Source organism: Varanus komodoensis, unplaced genomic scaffold (genome assembly GCF_004798865.1).
Source record: "Varanus komodoensis strain SLA01 unplaced genomic scaffold, ASM479886v1 scaffold1, whole genome shotgun sequence".
Lineage (NCBI taxonomy): Eukaryota > Metazoa > Chordata > Lepidosauria > Squamata > Varanidae > Varanus > Varanus komodoensis.
Window position 1 is genome coordinate 13,220,488 of NW_025335268.1, and position 21,857 is coordinate 13,242,344.

General features: G+C 38.9%; 1 protein-coding gene across 1 annotated transcript in view; it reads left to right on the forward strand.

Moving 5' to 3' along the window:
* KIF6 (kinesin family member 6) overlaps positions 1 to 21,857 on the forward strand; it is a 203,013-nt gene that overhangs the window by 38,178 nt on the left and 142,978 nt on the right. The window contains exons 7-8 of the mRNA XM_044450400.1: positions 11,870 to 12,076; positions 20,018 to 20,161. Coding sequence (XP_044306335.1) covers positions 11,870 to 12,076; positions 20,018 to 20,161 — 351 coding nt within the window. The remainder of the gene's footprint in view (positions 1 to 11,869; positions 12,077 to 20,017; positions 20,162 to 21,857) is intronic.

The following is a 21,857-nucleotide window of genomic DNA, read 5'->3' on the forward strand; positions in this document are numbered from 1 at the left end:
TTGTACCATGTTTTCTTGCTATCATTTCTCCACTTGGCAATTTTTTGAGCCAAGGAAATGTCCAAAGGTGGATTTCCGGGTAGATTTCTCTTTCTTTGTGTCATTCAGCCAACACAAATAAAATGGATCTAAACTAAAGAGTGTGGTTACTATTTACAGTACTTTCAAAGTTATGTAGGTTTTTCAAACTGAAAAGAGCTTTAAGGTTTCTGCAGATCTTTGCAGGATTTTATTTATCATTCAACAACAAAAAGGTTGAAATAATGACTCATACCATGCAGAAGCACAGAAATCTCAAAACTTGTTTTGTTAGGAAGGTAGCTCAAAGGAAGCATACAATTCAGTATCCAACTCAGTACTCATTTTTCCTTAATGCACTTGTAGCCTATTTTAATGAGAGAGGAAATGTTTCAGTAGAGGGTTTTATTGCTCTAGTTCTCTCTTGCTTCACATTAGGAGACAGTGAACATGAAATTCTGTTACTGGGGACCAAATGTTTGAGAGAAAAGTGTTTTGGCAGCATTCACATATCATTTCAATGAAAAAATTTTCGGTGTTTGAATATGACTATGGAGAATTATTTCTGACCTCAACATTATCTGTGAGTCTATACCTATACATTTTCCAACATTTCAGGCCTGTGTTTTGGTGTTGCACCAGCCAATCCTCTGGCCCCTACAGCATCTAGAAGGTCAGAGAATTGCTCACATTCCCAGATCCAAGGCTGTAAAAAAACCCTCTGACCTTAGAATTGGGGAACTGTGCTCAGAACCCTGCCTGCCACCCTTGCAGATTGCAAAGAACAAACCATGTTGGCTGTGTCTCATAAGAATGATCTCAGTGAAGAGGAAGGAGAGCACTTTGAGGGGCATGGTGGGGGAGAGACTGGGTTCTTCAAAGTACATCTGGTGGTGCTCCAGCCTCCTTCCCTCCCTCTCTGATGTACCTTAGCTAGATAGCCAAAATTGGCCATATAGCTGATTGACAGGAAAGGAGTAGTGTGGAGGTGAAGACTGCCTTAGCACTCCTCTCTTCCTGCATAAATTGTTCATGAAGCCTTAAAGTGGAGGGGTTCCAGGCAGCACCACTGAATTGCACCTTAATGTATTTTAGCAGAATACTACATCTTAGACCTCTTGAATTTGGTTCTTAACACACAGTCTGGCACTTTTAGAAAAAAAAAATCTTGCTTATATGTGTATATCCTAAAATATGGTAATATAATGTTTTTATTACAGAAATTGAATTTATTATATTTATAGCCATCCTTTTTCCCCACAAGGAACTCCTTCTCTCCATTTTACTCTCACAACACTGTGATGTAGGTTATGCTGAGATTCCTGTGTCTAGAAACAGACTGAAAGGCAGTACAGTTGGTAAAAGAGGGGTATAATACGGCTAGCAAGTGCACACCAGAAAGCTATCTGGCCACTTTACTTTGCAGTAGCTACAGTTTCTAAACACTTTTCAAAGGCAGACCCATATAGAGTGCAGTTGGTAATTAAGGCATGGGGCACTGTGGCCAGATGAGCCTTGTCCAGGAATGAGTGCGGCTGATAGACCAACTAAATCTGGGCAAATGCTCTTGGCCATAACAACCACCTCAATCTTCTAGGGATAATATTAGGTCCAGGAACACCCTCAAACTGCAAACCTGATTCTCAAGTGGCAATGCAACCACTCCCAGATTAGATTGTCTATCGATCAAGAACCTCTCCAACTTGTCTGGACTCAGCATTATTAGCTCACATTCAACCTGTCACTGCTTCCAAACTTTAGGAGTCCAGAATAAATTCACGGGGCTGATACCATCACCAGATGAGACTCAGCCCCCAAACTCCAGATGAGCTCCCCTGCAGTTTCATGTACATATTAAAAATGAGACAGAACAGAGTAGAGACCTGAGGAACACAATAAGTCATAGTGTGGCAACTGTAGTAGTTCTGGCAGCCATGTTTGCTCCTGGACACATTCCATGGGCTGCACTCTGGGGGATGTTGTGAAGACTAGAAGTTGCCCTCCAAAAGAAAGCAAGGTACCATTTTATCTCCTGAACTACATGGCAAACCATTGTGCTACACTGTAGAGCACTATAAGGGTTAAATTTACTAGTTTCCAAGCTAAATTTAACTCCATTGGCACTCTGTAGACACTATGAATGCCCTTTTAAATGTTTTCTTTTGAATGTCAAAAGAAAGCCACAGTAATAGGTAGAAGGGGCCACACGAGGCCTGTGGGTCATGTGTTGCTTACTCCTAGCAGTAGCAGAGGGACTGAGCAGCAGTGTTCCAGCATCACCTTCTCAAAACATTCAGGCCCAAGACCACTGTCCTCCCCCACAAAAAAGATTACAATTTCCATACTGGCCAAATGTCCCAGAAAGATGCCATAGTCAGTGATACTAAAAACCTCTGTCAGGGCTATTCCCTTCTTATTCTCAATATATCTTATTCACCAAGAAAACCAATGCTATCTCTCTTCCAAAGCTGGGCAACCCAATTTGGAAAGATCCAGATAATCAGCTCCATTCAAGAAAGCCTGGAGTTAAGTTGTTACCACCCATTCTAGAACTTTACTTAAGAAAAAGGAACAATCACAGCCAGGGTGATAATGATCTAGGGTGGTCATATTGAATGATTTTTTTTTAACAGGGCCTTCCTGTAAAGCAGCATTTTGAACCCACAACCCAAGTGACCAAGTTCCCTCTGCCAGCTTTGATTAACCAGGACAGACAAGGACCACACTGTTCCTGCCTCCCAAACAACTCATCCACGTCTTTAGGCTAAATAAGATTAAATTGAACCAACAAAGCTGGACAAATGATTGCCTCCATCCTCAAGGCAGGCCTGCTTTTAATGCAGAATGAAATGTGAGCAATGATATCAGCAAAGTATCTGGCAAATTTATTACAGTGCATTTTTGCCTCTCAGGCCCTTTTGCTTGTCATTTGCTGGATGACACTGTGTTGACATAATAGTGGAAGAGAAAGATGACAATTTTTCTGCCACAGCCACCTTGGAATAGGCTTTAAAATTGGCTGTATCCCATTTTGGTCATTTTTGTCCTGAGACTTCCTCTACTTAAGCATGTCTTTGTTCCAAGCAAAACAGTTTTCTGCTTTGGAGGAAGGAGTTAATGTTGGAGTAAGACCCAAAAGTGCACATGACTACTATCTGTTGGAAACCAGAAAAGCCCACTACTAATTCCTACAAATGCCAGTAACTTTAATGAAACTACATAACTTTTTTAGTATTGTGCTTCTAAGATTATTAAGTTGGAGAACAGATTCCAAAGAAAAGCTTTCAGCTGCCAAGCTCTGGGCTCAGTAAAAAGAAAGTTCTGCTCTCTACTCTATATCAGACAATCCCAGAAAGGCTGATCTATAGTTTCATCTACTCTACAAACCTCAGAAAAAGCAGAATCAAATTTCCCTAAAACAAACATTTCAAGGTCAACTCAAGATCCAAAACACAGCACTCTACTGAGTCTAACCTCCTTAGTTCAATATCTAAAGGTCATTAGATCTGAATAGAAAGGACAGAAATTCAGCAATCCCTTTGTCCCATCATTTCTGCCTATCCTGTTTGATTTCATGGCAAACCCATCTTTTAACCTCAGACAAAGGAAGTCTCATACCACTTTCTCAGATCCTAATGCTTCTTTGGCTGCTTGATTTGCCATTTTGTTACCACTAGAACCCAAACCAAAGCCTGATATGATACAATCTGAAATATAGAAACCATGTCTCACTAAAGGGGATGTACTCTCTGAATCCTTTTAGTTGATCCCCACCAAACCTGATAAAAATCAAATAAAATTACTGCCAACTCCAGCCTGAACATCACAAACCCATTCTAATGCGAGCAAACAGTTGCTAAATCAGCCATCATTATAGAAATTGTCAGATAATTTTTTTCTACACACCACATTTAGAAATGCTGAATCCAGCAATTACTCTCCCATCTTGTATGCTTTTGCACCAATCTATGTGGCTCTTAGAAGTGACTGCCCCAGTTTAATGTCAAATATTCTAGAACTGCATGTTGCATCATTGCACAAGTAACATCCACAAGGGAGGCTGCCACAACCAAGAAAATAAAAAGGACATATAGAAGGCCTGACAAAAACATTTGTTTTATAACAAATTGGTATTCAATGAAGATGAAACGTGCAGTACACAAGAGACCCATATCCCAGAGATCACTAAATGTCTATAAATTCCTCAGCCCATCCCAAGTTGAGACGTCAACAAATAAATGACAGTTTGTTGGGCCAGTCACCCACTACATGCCTCAAGACATTGCAAGGATTAGTGACAAAAGTTCTGCATATGATTCATAGGGCTTAAGTGTGTACAATAATTATCTTCTGCATTAACACTTTAGAAGCAAAGGCATACTTTTGACAAAAATAGCTGAAATAGGCCTAAGACATGCATAATACTTTATGGAGAAAATACTTCAGCACCACCAATATAGGAAGTTTCTGTATACTGAAACAGGCCATTTGTCCATCTAGCCTGATATTATCAATACTGGCTGGCAGCATCTTCCCAGTGTTTCAGCTAGCATTCCTTCTGAGCCTTACCTGGAGTTGCCAGTGATTGAAATGTGGATTTTCTGTATGTGCTGTGCCCCTGCTCTGTAGCCCTCTCTATTTCCCAAACAGATACTTTCCAAAGAAAAGAAATGCATTTATCCAATCACTTTGGGGGTAATTGAAGCCACTTATTTCTCCCTTCTTTGGAAGCTTCCCTGTTAATTCTCCATTTCAAGATCGTTATGGTCAGGGGGCAGGCGGGGGCAATAGCATGCCTCCAGTTTTAGTACCTGACATCATCACCCACTGAAGTTTTGTGGAGGAGGCTGCCCCTTTCGAAGCTTTCAGTTTGGACACCCCAAATGACTTCATGCCCAATATGCCCTTCCCTGTGTTTCCTTTAACGTTTTTATCCAGGGATGCCATACATCATGGATCTGCTTAATTCCACCAAGCTTTTGTTAAGTCCACTATGTTTATGCTGTTCTTTAAAACCAAGTGCCCCAGCTCAACATTTTTGGCTTAAAGATGTCTAGCATTAGCATAAAAATGCCTGTACATGGTGTTCCTCTACAAATATCTTTGGTATGTGCATTTCCTCTTGTGGCCTTTGGCCTGCTTGAATCACTATCATGTTTTACTGTATGGTCATGGTCCATTTCCACATGTTTCCCCTTTGGACAATCAGATATTTTCACCCCCATCCCTTACTAACCCAAACTGGACGCTTCCCAGCTTTTATTAGCTTTCCTCCAGGTTTCATTTAAAAGCTGCTTTTTATGTTAAGTACCAGCAGCCTGATACTGCATTCTAATTCAAGTGTGCTCTGCCTCTCTTATACAAGTTTAGTTTCTTCCAAAATGGTCCCCACTGTGTAGCAGATCTTAATCCACATCTCACCATTGTCTTTAACTTTGCCTGTTTAGCTGGTTATGCTTGAAGAATGTGTAGCCTTTCAGAGAAAGCTACCCTGGAAATCCTGGCATTCGGCCTTCTACCTCACAAAGTAAAGTTGGCTTCCAAGATGTCACGATAGCATTTTGCTGTGTCATTGGTGTTGACATGCAACATAAGCATGGCCTGTACGCTAATACAGTGGCACTTTGGCTCACGAATGGCTTGGTTCACGACCAAATCGGGTCACGAACAAAAGTTTCATGAAAATTTTGACTTGGGTTGCGAACTCCGCATTGGGTGGCGACCAAGTTCGCAGCCATCTACCCACCCATCCAAGTGGGGAGATGGCCACAATCGCAGTTGCATTTGCGCAGGGAAGACGTTCGTGATCGCAGGCATGCTCCTGCAGGAAAGACTGTGCCCGTCTTTCCTACAGGAGCGGACCTGTGCCAGGATTTCTTTGAGAAGCACTACCCCAACATAACTGTAATGAACAGAGTGTTGAATCTGATGAGCAATAACGTGGTCTCTCGTTTCCGGAGGGTTATGCAGCGCAGGAAAAAACAAGTGACTATAGACAGATTTTTCACCAAAATTGACCCTGCAGTTAAAAGACAAAGAAGAGAGGAAACCCCTGAAAAAAATCTCCCCAATGTCCTTATGAAGGGGGACTCTCCCTCAAAACAATAACCTTCCCTCCACCTAGGTTAGTGTTCACTGTACTGTACAGTACTTTGTTGCTTTGTTGTTCTTTATCTCTTTGCTTCAAATTTTTCTGATTAAAAAAAATTGTTACAGAACAGATTAACCTTATTTACATGGAACCTTATGGGGAAATTTGACTTGGCTTGCGACCAAAAATTGGCTCACAACCACATTCGGAGGGGCCAGAATGGATTAACCTTATTTACATTGAATCTTATGGGGAAATTTGACTTGGGTCACAACCAATTTGGGTCACAACCAGAGTTGTGGAATGGATTAAGTTCGTGAGCCAAGGTGCCACTGTACTATCTACAAGGCTATCTACTATTTAGATGTTGTGTGGTATTCTACAACTATCAGACAGGTAGTTCACCATGTGGTCCAGATACCAACCATACATCCAGCTATCTGTATCTCTAATTATTGAATCTCCCCATCCTGTTGGAGCATATCCTCAGAGTGACTGCTCATCCCCCAAGGATTGAGAAAGGTTCATCACTTTCTTTCTTCTAGAAATTGATGCCCACTTTCCTTAAGACCACAGAAAAGCTATCATCTGGAAGTTTGTTGATGACTCCACAGTAAAATAGGAGAGTGAAGAACACGTATAGGTTATTTCCAAATTGGGCATTAAAATGGTAAATACAGCTCTGTGTAAGCTATCATGGTGGATAGCTTGATATAAAGTCCAGGGTGCTTCTGCAAAAACTGCAGATTCCATGTTGAAGATCATAAGAAAAGGTATAAGTGCATAAAGGTATAGGTATATAAAAATATGCATAATGTATAGAAAGTGAACCAAGGGAAATCTCCCCTTCATATTCTACTAGAATCTGGAGTCAACCCATTAAGCTGTTTGATGGGAGGTTCAAGACACATAAAAGGAAGTACTTCTTCATATAAAACATAGTTAAACTATGGAATTTAGTGCCATCCTCTGAGGGAAGTTCAGTAAATAGGAGCAAGGGCGAAGAACTGTTCAGGGGTCTTTTACCAGTGGGATACTGTTGTTTCCAGCAAGGCCCATCTGGACCAAGATTGGCATCTATTTAGTGTCAGGTTAATACTTTTCTTTACACCCAAGCATCTGATGGCATATAATAGTCTATTCAATATATCAGTTGATACATTGCTGGTTGTCAGTGATGTTCTAGTTGTTTAATGGAGTGTGTGTTGCACTCCCCCTAAAGGATGAAGTTTGTAGTGCTAGATCCAGTACTTTCACTCAAAGCAGAGTGGAGTTGATGGCATGAAACACTTTTTTATCAGCTGAAACTGATATAGAAGCTACAGTTATGCTCTGGCAGTCTCTCATTAGGGTTACCGCAATGGTATGAAAACCCAAGGCTGCCTTTGAAAACAGACTGAAAGCTTCAGCTGGTCCAAAATGGAACAGTGAGATTGTTAACAAGGACTGGTCAATGAAATCATATTATGCCAGTACTTTTCCATCTGAAGGGACTACCAATTTACTTGCCTTGGTTCAAACTGCTGATATTGACACTCAGAGCCCTAAATGGCTTGGGGTCAAGCTACCTGAGGGATTATCTTGCCCCATATGTTATAGTGGTCTTAAATTTTGTAACAGTTAACTGTCTGTGTAAGATTCAACTTTCTTTGTTGCTTTGAATCTTTTATGTGTGAGAGAAAAGTGTTTAAAATAGTAATAATAGATTTACAACCTGTGGAACTTGTGCACAGGTGCCATTATGTTGGACATAAGACCATGATCTTCTTCCAGTCTTTCAGGGTTATTACTTTAATTTAGGAAAACATAATGTACCTGAGTTAGAATGTCATTCTTAATTTAAAAGAGCCACTGAATAAGGTGCTGCTCTTTCAAACTGTTTTCAGTTTACAAAGCAGTAGATACAGCTAGCACTTTAAAAAAAAGGAGTGAAATTATATAGTACAAAACTTGAATATTTTTCTAAAAATCACTTAAAGCTTATCCACAAATGAGGTTTATAAAGCTAACATTTTTTCAACTCCAGTGTTCATATTAATATGTGGATTTGAATCCTGGAAAATCTCTAGAGATATAGGATAAACTATATTTGATATTAAAAATAAAATGTGAAATACCATTTTAAAATTTTGAAATTGAAGGAAATAATTTTAAAAGATGAGCTGTGGCAGAATGTTCAGAAATCCAATTTATTTGCACTTCTGATTAAATTAATGGAACTTATATCAAGACTGAAATGCAAGTGTGGGTAAAGACTTCCAGGAACTTTTCAAAGTTCACATACAATATTAGGGCAAGTCTAGGAGATTCTTCTGCCCTAGTTCAGTGTTTCAGTACTCAACTATAGAAGAGCAGAACTTCCTTGAAAAGATAGTATGATATTGTATGCAAGAATTTTGCATTGACTTATTCCTTGAGCATCTGAACAATGACTCAGTACAATGGATTGAATTATTATATATGTTCATCCAGAACAAAAAGCTCAATGTAGATACTTTAAAAGATCTACAGGGATAATTTGTATTTCATTAAGATTGAGGGCAGACAATATTATTCTAAAAGCCATACTGAAAATAGTTTGCCTGTCCAGTTCATTTGATCCATATTTCTTCAAATACTTCAATAAAATCAGCTGCAGTCTATTTCCTAATTTTATGCTGATAATCCACACTTCTATGACTGGTAACTTTGCATGTAACCACAGTGATAACTATGCAATTGGTTGCCATCTCAAATGAGTCTAGTATCTTTGTTTTAATTTTGGCAACATGGCACAGTTTTATAGGACTCCATTGCTAGAAGCATACAAAAAAGACTCAATCTCAAGTCTGAAATAGCTTTGCAGCAATTTTCTAACCAGAAACTGATGCAGTACTGAATATTGTTCAAAGCTACACTCCCTATTATATCCGGACATTAAATACCAGAGTTGTCCTAGAATGAACCACACTGGGTATTTTGAGATGGCATGTGATAGCCCATTTTGCCTATGCAGTTACTGCTGATTCGAGGGCAACAGAATATTATGCAGAAACAGTATAAACTCTGAGTTTTTCCACAGGAGCTATTTCAGTGGAATAAAATATTTCCTTTGTGTTCTTCTCAAGATGCTATGAAAGATTGCAGCAGCATAATTTATGATGACATGGAATTTCTGTATAGAAGAAGTTATTTGCAAGTCACTGGAACCATATTTTTTTCCTAGATTGACATTTAGAATAAAAACCATCTGTTCTGAGATTGACCCATTGTGTAATCCTTCTTCATCTTAATGACTTCAGACACACATGTCTGGGATATTTTAAACTAGATCAAGAAAAGCTTTGAAACCACCAGCAAAATCTTGTAGTAGGACTTAAGTCTTCATTAAGGATTGCTTTTCAGTTTAATTTCAAGTTGTGTGGTCAGCTACATAGTGAATTTGCAATGATATTTCATAATAGATATGAACAAGTGTTGATGTTGACAAGTGCATTTCTGTTTCTTTGTGCCAAGTACCAATGTGTGTGGTAAGAACAAAATTTCTCAAAGGATGGGGAGCATTTTAGTTACATTTCAGTTTCATTATCACATTCCATAAGCAGCTTTCATTTTTATTGGCTTATACACCATATTGACGTTTTCTCTTGTAGGAAGGCATATGTACTAGAACATGGAATGAGCAACCTTCATGGCTTCAAAATCAAGCCCATCCTTTTCCCTCCTATTCTATCCCCCAAACCAAGCTTGAAACCCCCACCCCCTTCCCATTTTTTGGCATATTGTGTTGGTGCTATATAGTATTGCCTGGCAATAGAGTTCGGATTTTCTCTTTTGGACTGAGGCAGTTTACTTACCAACTTATAGCTTAGGCATTAAAAGCAAAACCTTTCTGGATTTTCTGACACATTTGTCATGCCTAGAAATAAGAGTTCTGTAGGCCTGCATACTTCTTTCAGAGAAATCCTGCCGTACTTGCCAACCAATGTCTAGTACTCTGTAACCTGCCATGCTTGCATGCACTGTCTGCACATTCCACCCACCTGCTATGTTATTCTGTCCAAATTTGTACTTTGAAAATAGGTCAGTTTTCCCACTTTAGCTTCCTCTCTGGAAAACAATCCCATAACTGGACTTAGTGCAAATCCTTGCCCACTGCCTTGGTTTAAAAAAGGTAATGCTGCCTTGCATCTGTTTGCTTAATCATACATTCTAATGCACCAATGTTTTAGTGATTCTAATATGCTAAAAATGAGCATACAGCTAAATACACCTGTCCTGAACAGTAGGAAGCCAAGATGATCTGCAATGAAGACATGGGGTGAAATCCAGTGTCACCTACTGAAGGAACTGCTTCCATCAGCAGAACTGGGAGCATGTGATCTTCCCTCCCCCTTTGTGTTCTCAAAGGGTTAGAGGGGGCCCTCTGGGGCAGATTTTAGGGGTCACTGGACACTGAAAGTGGGTGTGTGCGGAAGAAAGTCTCAGGCTACTGATTGTTCTATTTAATTAAAAAAGAAAAAGCTTTGTCACTGCAGTGGTTTAATATTTTGGATTTGGGGACTTTTTTGCATAGGCAGAGGAATTTTAAAACATACTGTAACTACTTGTGTTTAATATAATCAAATCTCATATTGAATACTGACATATTGTTGCACATTGTGAAAAAATTATGGAGTGATTCATATAATATGTATTTATTTGTTCAAAGCTCATTTATCTTGTTCTTCAGCTGAAAAAGCACACAGTTTAATAAAAACAAGAGTTCATGGCAACAAATGAACATTAAAAAAGACATAATACAAAAGAAAAAAGAATGAGAAGGAAAGGGGGAGAAACAAAGAAAGTCAGGCAATAATGTATTTTATGCAGTAGTAATGTAGTAGTAAGGAATAGGCAAATGCAAAGTGTTTATAGCATTTTAGTTTAGGAAAAAAAATCACTAATGGCTATTCTCAGGGTTCACCAGAACACTTGGAGAAGGCAGCCTTGAGAAAAGCCCTCCTGCCTCTTTTATTTCAATATCTGGAGGCCTCTGATCCTTGACTCTGTGACGTTGGAAGAAAAAGGGTAGCCAGCTAAAGGGTGGCTTACAGCTAAGAAGCTGGCCTGCCTCCAGAAGGGACATCTTAGAGAAGTGAGGCCCAGGCTTACTCAAAAGAGGTTCTTGAAAGTAGTTTCTAGATTGGGTTAAACTGGAATTCACTCTGTGTGTGCTCAGGGAATTTTTCTCTGCTAATTATGCTTTACTGAATGTACAGTGGAGAATTAAGAACTTTTACAAAAGAACAGTCTGTTACTATGAAAATGCAAAGCAGGGAACCTAGCTCCTAACAGCTATTGCAGGAAATAAGTTTCTGGGCTTTGATCTAAGCCAGAATAATGTTTTCACTTTCTTAAAGAGTTAGATCCTGTAAATGTCTCCTTCCAGCAGAAGCTCCCAGAAGTGGTGAACCAATTTTCATTTACTGGCCATGTAGCATATTTCACTCCATTAAAATCTGGAGGGTTGGGATAGCCTCTAGAATAGTGTGAGAAATGGTGCTGGATACTGTAGAAGGAAGGAGGAGGCAGCAAAAATCACATCCTCTCTGTTTCTCAAGCAGAGTATTCTGTGAATGGAATTATAGGACATATGGATCACAGATTTCAACACATCTTATGGCCTATATTTTTAAAACTTATACCCAATTTCTATATGACCAGCAGATAACTTTCTTTTGTTCTCTGTAATTTTTCTTCTTGCATATTATTGAGTTCTATAATTTTTCCCCTTCAAAGACTCCAATGAATCAAGCCTCAACACGTTCACACTGCATTTTCACAATTCACATCTCAAGCAAAGAACCAGGATCTGCAACTATTCGACGTTCCAAACTCCATTTAGTGGATCTGGCCGGTTCAGAGCGTGTGGGGAAAACAGGAGTTGGAGGACAACTGCTGACAGAGGCAAAATATATCAATCTTTCTTTACATTACTTGGAACAGGTAAAAAGTCCAATTATTAATTTTACTACTACTTTAGATAAATATTTTGCTTTTAAAAGTAAATGTTTAATTGCACTTGACCTCCGAGCTATTCAATTTTGTTTCAGAGAAGAATATAATGCAACACAGTATAGTTTATCTGATGTTACAATATGGTGAATGTAATGTTCTGCATGCCATTTTTTATATTGTAATATAATAGATTTTAATAGAATTTTCTATTAAAAGACAATTTTAATAGCAGTTATTAAAATTCAACAATACTAATTATTCTATAATGAGATGAAGTCAGATGGCCTAACAAATCTTTAATAATTTCATCTTAATTACTTCTTTTTAAAGTTATTAATACAGTGGTCTCATGTCAACCCTTTGTAAAAATGTGGGTAGGAGTTTATAAACATAGAAACAGGGTGAGTCAGAAGGGGTCTCCCAGGCCATCTTGTTGATCCCTGGCTCCAGCTGGCTCCATTCATGACATTTCTACCATGTGCATGTCTAACCTATCCTTGAACACCTTCACTGATGGGGCTTCAACCACCTCCCGTGGAAGCTCATTCCATACCCTTGGAGTCCTAACTGTCAGGAAGTACTTCCTGGAATCCAAATTGAACCTTGGATCCGTGAGCTTTGTTCCACTGAAATGCACCCTGCCTTCCTCTGCAAGGAAAAACAGTACTCTACCACTTCCACATGGCATCCCCTCACATACCTATTTTATTTAGGTATGTGAGGGTTTTATTTTCAAAATGTCCAGCACTGGTTTAATAGGGTCCCTATGTGCTCTCTGAAGTATCAACACTGATTTGCCCAATCCATCCTTCTCTCAAAACATTGACATTCAGATTCACTGAAATCCTTCTATGTTATCCAGAATACAATTTCAAATAAATATCTCAACAAAATTGTGCAATTAACACAAACATTTTTCTCCCTTAACATTTCACATGTTTTGTATAGCTGACCTTATGTTGATTGTTACTTTCTTTCTTTGTTCCACAAAACAAGGATCACAAACTTGAAGCACAACATAGGTACATTAATACCCTGTTAAATTATTACTTAGCACATTTGTTGTTCATGTTTAAAATGACTTGAAGAACACTATACAGTTTTCAAGCATTCAAGAAAACATCATACCTGCTAGAATACTGATTCTTTTAAAAGTTTCAGTGCAGAGTATTGTTTTCATAGTCTAATAAGCATTAAGAATAACAGCAGACTTTTGTTGATTTTGGAGTGCTCAGAACTCAGCACTGTTTCCAAAGGTTTCTTGAAAGCATTTATAAGCCGCAATCACTGGGTACATGTCTACCCATGCAGTAGACCTTTGTGGAGAATGTCAAAAGGAAGAAGATATTTATTGTATGCTTTGTTTAACTATGTGCCTCACACTTGTCTCCCATTGGCATATGTGAATTTAATGTAAAATATTTAGATTTCCCATAATAGAGAAATCTTTGTAAATAATTTATTTTGTCCTCTGTAGCTAAATCATTGCTCTTGGACTAACCTCACATTGAATAAACATTTTCAGTCCTAATGATTCTACCATAACATCTTCCATTGTTAAACAGCTGTAATAGCAGTATAGTATCTGAAGGTCATGATAAGCCTGATGAAGGCAAACCAATTGAAGCTCAACCCAGATAAGACAGAGATATTGGTGGTTGTGTGGTCACCTAACTTAGTTGATTTGCCTGTCCTGAATGAGGTTACTCTCATCCTTAAGGAGCAAGCTGGCATCTTGGCATATTCAGTTCAGTGTTCTTTCTTTTGAGTTATACTTGATACTAGAATTGTTGTAGATCTCAGGGCATCTGTTTATGTCATCTTCCATGTTTGGATGATTAGATACTTGTTCATTTAGAGGAATGAACAAGGAATATTAGGTGGTCACTATCAAATCTACAGTGAGAGTTGTGCAGTAATTACCTATACATTTGAAATAAGCAGCCTATGTTCGTACTTAAAAAATATGTGGGGATACAAGGCTTCTCTTTGGATTTTGTGAGAGCCAGGGCATATTTGTCAGCTTGTGCCATCAAAATTAATGAGTTTCCACCTAAGTTCTGTACACTTTATAAAATTAATTGACTGTTGGGCCTAACCAGCTTTCATGTACCATTTGAAATATGCTGCTTTGCACCACTGTGATTGTTACCTGTAGAGTCATTCATGACAAGCAGGACAGAAAGTTGCCCATCCTGCAAGCACTTCTCATGTTTCTCTCATGTTGATTAGAGGATATTTCTCTTTGAAAGAGAGTTCAGTTTACTTTTTTGGAGTAGTGTAGAGCAATGATGGATAGAACTGCATATTGGTAGTGATGGATTCTTAAGCATTAAGGAAAGTTCTTGAATCTTTTGGAGAAGAATAGGGGCAACTTTGTATCAATTTACTAGATTTAGTTTGGTCAGAAAAGCATTATGGACCTTCCACCCATAGCTCCAAATGCTGTGGTTTAAATGTCAATCTATTATTATTATTATTATTATTATTATTATTATTATTATTATTATTATTACATTTCTATAATATCACAACGCAATTTTACATGAACAAGTAAGGTGGAACAGAGTCATAAAATGTCTTTCAGGAAGTACCTGAAATCTGGTACTGAGGTATGGCATATAGTGTGCTTCAGTTGGGGACAGAGAAAGATAAGGTCTTAATAAAAACTGTTCATCAAGAGATGTTGATAAATGAATGGTCTCTGAGTTCAATAGTAGCATACCTCCTGTTCCAAGGTGTTCAACTTCTTGCAATAAGGCTGCAATAAAGCTTGAAAGGCATTTTCAGTTTTGTGGCAGGACAGATCACAATACCTTATCACTTAAAGATCATTTTCCAGATCAAATAGTGAAAACCCTACTTTTTTGGTTTTCAACTTATTACTCTAGCAGATTGACTAATCTAAACAAAGTCATGTGACATTCTAGTCTCATAGCTCCAACTTGGCTGAATCAATCTTACAGAAATCCCTGGCTCATGTATGAGTGATGTGGCTTCCTTTTTATTTCAGATTGTTTGTTCTTTCATATTCTTCATAGATTGCACCTCAGTGTAAGGAGAATATGACACATTTGGGGTTACTGAAAGCAGGTTTGGACCATTGCTCAGTAAAAACATAGCCATCTCGGTCTCTGGGAGCTTCCGGATAAGGTTTCTACAATGCCTTTATCCTGCTTCATTCACAGAACCTTATGGTGGTTCCGGTCATTGTCATCTTCCACCTGTAACCCTCCCTTGTTGTCCAGCTGTTACTAATATCTTTTATCCGTCAACGAGGAAAAAGATGGAATTGCTACATACAGCTTTTGAACAGTTAGCTCTAGGAACTGTTAGCTCTAGGAACCATCATTTTCAGCTCTACTATCATTTTCTTGGCAGTGTCCAGTAAAAACAATGCTTTGATTGATCAAGGTGTTTGCCCCATGTGGATTAGTGGTGGTGCGGGACTACACAAGTCCAGTTCAGAAGGTCTGTTCAAAGCAGAATCATGTATTGCCTGTTATTGCCAGTATGGATGTGTGACTTGTGGAGTATGAAGAGGTTTAGGATCCCATCCTGATCTTTTCTCATGGATCAGGAGATCTTTGTTTGTGGTTGGTTATTTTTAAATTACCATTTACCAAATTTCTTTCTAGATCCAGATATTAGAACTGACTTCAAGTCTGTATAAGGGAGATTGCAGGTCTGAGCACATTTTTGTTGTTGTTGCTGTTAGTTGCGAACTCGCATCCAACTTATTGCGACCCCATGGACAACATTCCTCCAGGCCTTCCTGTCCTCTACCATTCCCCGGAGTCCACTTAAGCTCACATCAACTACTTCAGTGACTCCATCTAACCATCTCATTCTCTGCCGTCCCCCCACTCCTCCTCCTCCTGAGCACATTTACTAAGGAGTAAGACTCCAATCCTATATTAACCTGGAAGTAAATCCCATTGATCTAATTATGACATATTTCTGGGTAAATGTTTATGGTTACTCAGTAACTCTGATGTAAGCCTAAACAAGTTTCCCAGTGCACAGAGGTCATTCTACAAAATCTCTGTATATCAAGTACTTTCTCTACCCCCACATGATTTCCTGTACCGTCTCAACCATCTTTTTCCATCTCACAGGTCTCTCTAACCATGCTTAGGGCTGGCCCGAAAAAGAACTTTGGTGTCTGCAAATGGCACCCAACCCCAGTCAAGGCATACAGTGGTATTCAAAGCCTGTTGAGTTGTTTTGGTCCCTGCAGCAGAAAATCCTACAAACACCTCTTCTCTTCCTTGCAGTGAAAATTCAGTCATCATTAATACATTAAATAATAAATAAATTGCTGCTTTTTCATGATGTCCCAAATCAGCCATCTGAGACAGCCTCTTCAGGCTCTAACATCCATGTGTGTCCTCATCTTTAAAGGACCCTGTCTTCCAAGAACAACTCTATTTGTAATAAGAAATAATTGACAGCGAAAAGGAGAGAGTTTGCTTTAAGATAAAAACCCCAGGCAAAAAGATTTAAGGAGCACTGCAGGAGGGGAAGCAGATGTGCACAAAAAGCCGGATAATCCAGGGGGATCAGATGCAACAGTGATCATCAGAGGCTCATACCTTTACTTCAGCAAATGCCATTGTTTCCCAGTTACTTGAAAAGCAATATCTTTCAAGTTAACTTTCTGTATAGAAGGCTTCTGTACATGAAAAGCTTATTATGCCACAATAAATCTGTGATTCTTTATTGTGGAACAGGCATTGTGAGCTTCCAAAAGAGGACCAAGATAGTTCTGCAAAATGGCCTTGTCTCCAAATGAAAGATCCAGGACTCCAGCCCCAGTGGAGTCCTAATACTGCCTCTGTATGCAAAGTTCAGGAAGAAGAACTTTTCTTCTTTAAACATGCTTTTTCCTCTTTAAACATGCCACACTGATCTCCATAATAGTGAAGGTATAACTCAAATTGCTTCTGCTTGGCCAATAATTAGATTCAGTGGAGCATAGCATCTGATCTACTGTAGCTCCCTCCCTTTGAGTGGCAAGCTACAAGGACTACATGGCAGCCTACCTACTGTTTTCCTCTTGGAAACACTAGTAATATTTTTGACCACCTTCCAGAGAATATATGAAGCCCAGTGATGACTTTTCAGGCTGAACTATGCAGACATGTTGGCCAACAAATTAGTTGACCACATGGCTATGATTCTAAAGCTATGGGAGCTACCATATCACTACAATGTCATGCTTGGTTTTAACAGGAGGGCTTAACCAGGAGGCTAGATTCAGGGTGGAGTAGCTGACATTTGATGCATTCATGGGCAAAACCTTGGAGTTTGTTCACAAAATAAAACATCATTCCAAAAGATCAGAATGTGATCCTAAACTTCATTAGGCTTTACCTTCATCAGCTCTCTCAGGGATGCTTTCCTTCTTCACTGGACAGGTAATTTCTTCAATTTTTTTCCTTATTCCCTCTTCAATATGGGTCCTGGCAAAAGGTTAGGGCCTGATAAACTGCATCTTAACTGTCCTGTGGTAGCTACAGAAGGCTTAGTTCATACCCAACCTCTTTCAGTCCCAAGGAGAGTATTCCAGATTGCCTTCAGTCCCAAGCCTGCTTATTCTGGACCAAGATTGCATTCAATACCCAGACCTTAAGAGGTCACGGCTAGTTGTGTGGCACCTTCATTAAGTGCTGAATCATTCTTTTTATTAATGCTGCTCCAGTCAATCTCATATGCTGCCAGACCACCATCATCCAGACTTTACTACAGTAGAAGATTAAGTTTTACTTTAATAAACTACTACTATTTTTTTTTTTACTTCTGATAAGCAAATTAGCAAAAACTGGACTAGATGGAAAAACTATTAGGTGGATGCAAAATTGGCTGCTAAACTGGACGCAAAGAGTGCTCATCAATGGCATCTTCTCAAATTGGATGGAGGTAACCCGTGGGGTGCCACAGGGTTCAATCCTGGGCCCTGTGCTCTTCAACAACTTTATTAATGATTTAGATGAGGAAGTACGAGGAAAGATAATCACATTTGCAGATGATACAAAACTGGGTGGAATAACAAACACCGTAGAAGACAGAATGAAGATCCAGGGTGATCTTGATAAACTTGAATGCTAGGCAAGAGAATGAGATTCAATAAGGACAAGTGCCAAATCCGCCATGTAAAAAAAGAAAACAAATGCATCAGTACAAGATGGGGAATATGTGTCTTAACAGAACTGAAAAAGAAAAAGATCTCGGAGTTATAAACAATAAACTAAACGTGAGCCAACAATGCAATGCAGCCACCAGATTTTGGAATGCATTAACAGTAGTATTACTTCCAAATCACAAGAACTAGTAGTTCCTCTATACTCCTCACTAGTCAAACCTCTTCTGGAATACTGTGTCTAGTTCTGGGCACCAAGATTTAAGAAAGATGCAGAAAAATGAGAAAGGGTCCAGCAGAGGGCGACAAAAATGATCCAGGGTTTGGAAATGCGGCCCTGTGAAGAGAGACTGAGAGAACTGGACATGTTCAGCCTTGAGAAGAGAAAACTGAGGGGGGACATGATATTCCTCTATAAGTACCTCAAAGGCTGTCACGAAGAGGAAGGTTAAGATCTTGCTGATGCCAGAATGTAGGACACAGGATCATCAGTTCAACTTGCAACAACCCAGATTCAGGCTGGACATCAGGAAAAACTTCCTCACTGTCAGAGCAATACAACAGTGGAACCTGCTGCCTAGAGAGGTGGTGGGCTCTCTCACACTACAGACATTCTGAAAGAAGCTGGACAGCCATCTGAGTGGGATGGTATAACATGGTGTCCTGTAACAGCAGGGGGTTGAACCCAACGGCCTTCATCGCCCCTTCCAACTGTACTATTCTATGATTCTGTGATTCTACTAAATTTGCCTTTACTGCAGGGATACAGTCACTTACTTCCCCCATCAGTTTTTTTTCCCAATTTCTTCCATCCTTGTTTGTTAAGGATTAGGATTTTTTGTCTCTTTGTGTTCACTTGGCTACAGTCTCTGCTTCACACATTCATCTCCAGAAACTTATATTTTTTCACATCCTCTGGCTTGACAATTTCTTTGGGGAATCCACAATCTAGCATCTCCAGTTCAGCAGTCTTGCCATCCTGGAGCCTTTGAGTAGCTTTGATGGTTCTGATTGCAAAGCCATTCAAGCCATTGGCCACCAAGGTGGTGGTTAAGGCTCCTCCTCTAACTCTGCTCAGATCTAGAATGTTCTGAAAGACTATTGTGTTTTGAAGTATAGCCATTCAAAGAGCTATAATTACAGATGATTAACCCATTCTTTCCTGTGCTGGACCTTCTACTCCCAGTTAAGTTGTGCAGTGCCCCATTTGTATGAATAAAACAGAATGTAACATACTTTAAACCAGTTGTATACTTCTACAGTGTTTGGAAGCAATTCACCCTACCCATTTATTGAAGAAATTTGGACCAAAAGTATTAGTCAGAGGCAAGAGAGAAAGCAGCTTATGTGGTCATGCTTCAGAGTTTTAGAAAGTTACATGGTCTAGCATTCACAGACATTTCTGACTTGTTTAACCTCATGAAGTGCAGCTCCAAGAACAGTGGGTAAGTGTTTTTAATTGATTGATGTTAGCTCATGTTAGTTTTTTTGTTTCTGTAATGTATAAGTCATGGTGTCTCTTCTGGTGTGAAAGGCAGGGATAAATCTAATGAATGGTGTCACAGTTGGTAATATTGCACTGGTGCAGATATTGGGTACATGCTATTCTAAAAATGTACTAAGAGTGGGTCTTGAGGTCAGAGTAATATCTGTGGACTAATATTATTATTACAGACAGCACAATTGTTCAGAAAATAAGCATTTCCAGTATTAGAAAAATGTTTTAGTACTATAAAACCAAATAATAATAAGCTTAATTAAGATTTTCTATTGCTATTTTATTGCAGGTAATCATTGCTCTGCCAGAAAAAAACCGGTCTCATATTCCCTACAGGAATTCTATGATGACCTCGGTGCTAAGAGATAGTCTTGGAGGGAACTGCATGACTACGATGATTGCAACACTCTCATTAGAAAAACGAAACATAGATGTATGTCCTCCATTTCTTGCTCTAATTTGCCTTCCATGGATTAATGTTTTAATTTGTCTACTTATAAATTCTGGGTTGTGAAGTGATATTGCATTATGCTCCAACTTAGTTTTCTTGAATAAGGAACATGAGGAATTTAATGGGCCATATTGAATGTTGCTTGCATTCCATCAAGGCCCTGTGCCAGCATAAGAGGAAGCTAGCAATTCCAAAACTTATTGGAAATGTGCTGAAACACTCAGTTCCAGAATGGGGTAGATCAGTGAAGCTCTCAGAAGGTAGCTTTAGAAAGCATTAGCTCCCTGTTACAGTGGTGGTCAATTCTGTGGATGTAAAAGGATCCGCAGAGGGTAATGAATATTTACCAATGTTTGCATCCTTAAACATTATTAATATTGTTATTGCATTACAGAAACTCTTTTGGTAATAGCAATAAGGTTATGTCTAGCCTAAAGCTGGAAGATGTTACAAACATTTGTAATTCCATAGTAGCCTTGTAAATGTGAGGACATTGTATTCATTCAAAAAATAATGGCTCTTATGCAGATGGTGCAAAGTCTTTCTGAACTAGACAGATTTAAAAAACAAAAACAACCCCCCCCACAGTCAAGTTCTGATAAATCTCTGTTAAAAGGGAAAATTTGTGGAGTGGGTTCTTCATAGTAGACTATATTAAAATTGAACTGTATGTTTTAAAAGAAAGAAATTAGCTAAATATATATTTTCAGGGATCTAAATTACTTAGTTTTCATATGCTTATTCCCAAGTAACTAGACATAGAATTACAGCTGTAACTTAGTTTTCATATGCTTATTCCCAAGTAACTAGACATAGAATTACAGCTGTAATTTGGGAGTATGTACCTCAAAATACATTAAATAGTCTTTTTCATCATTGGCTTTTCTGATTATCATACTGAGCATATGGGTATTTCAATATACTGTCATGTCCTTTCCAACCCTTCCCATGTACTATTCTGTATGCAGCCCTCTCATACACTAAGATGTGCTTTCAACAGGGTTTCATACAGCTAATGAGATACAAGGGTGGAGGAGGCCCAACACTATTTATTATTATTTAATAATTGGCATCCTAAATATTTGTGTTGGATTGTGTGCAGCTATGTCATCCAAAAAATTTCATGCCAGCACAGTATGTAGGATTCATCCATAAAAATTACTTCTTTCTGGAGAACCTCCATATACTAGTAGGCCAGATGTAAATGTCATTCTTGAAGAAGCAATAAGTATGCTATTTTTTTACTGTTCTGCATTTTCTTCCCAGCTAGTACAGCAAGGTGCTCTGAAGTCAGAGGACTTTAAATCAGTCCCTTTGTCATGGTCAGAGCACCTCCTGCTGAGTTTGAACTTACAATACCTTTCCCTTCTGCAAGGGTGGAACACCCAGTAAGATGGTCTGCCCCCTAAAGATTGGTTCAACTGTGAAATACGGGAACAGTTTGGGGAGCTGACACAATTACTTCTGAGTACTCGCCTCAAAGGAGAGCTCACATAACACATTTCTGGATCAGAACATTATAAGGAAAAGAAGGAAGTCAGTATGGGGCTGCTGGTTTTAGGGGCAAACCGTATTTGGCATATCATTTTCTTCCATCATCAGTAGCCTAAGTGGAGAACTGAAAGAGAAGAAGTGGAAGTATTTATTTTTTCTGTTAATGTACAATTCAGTTTGCATG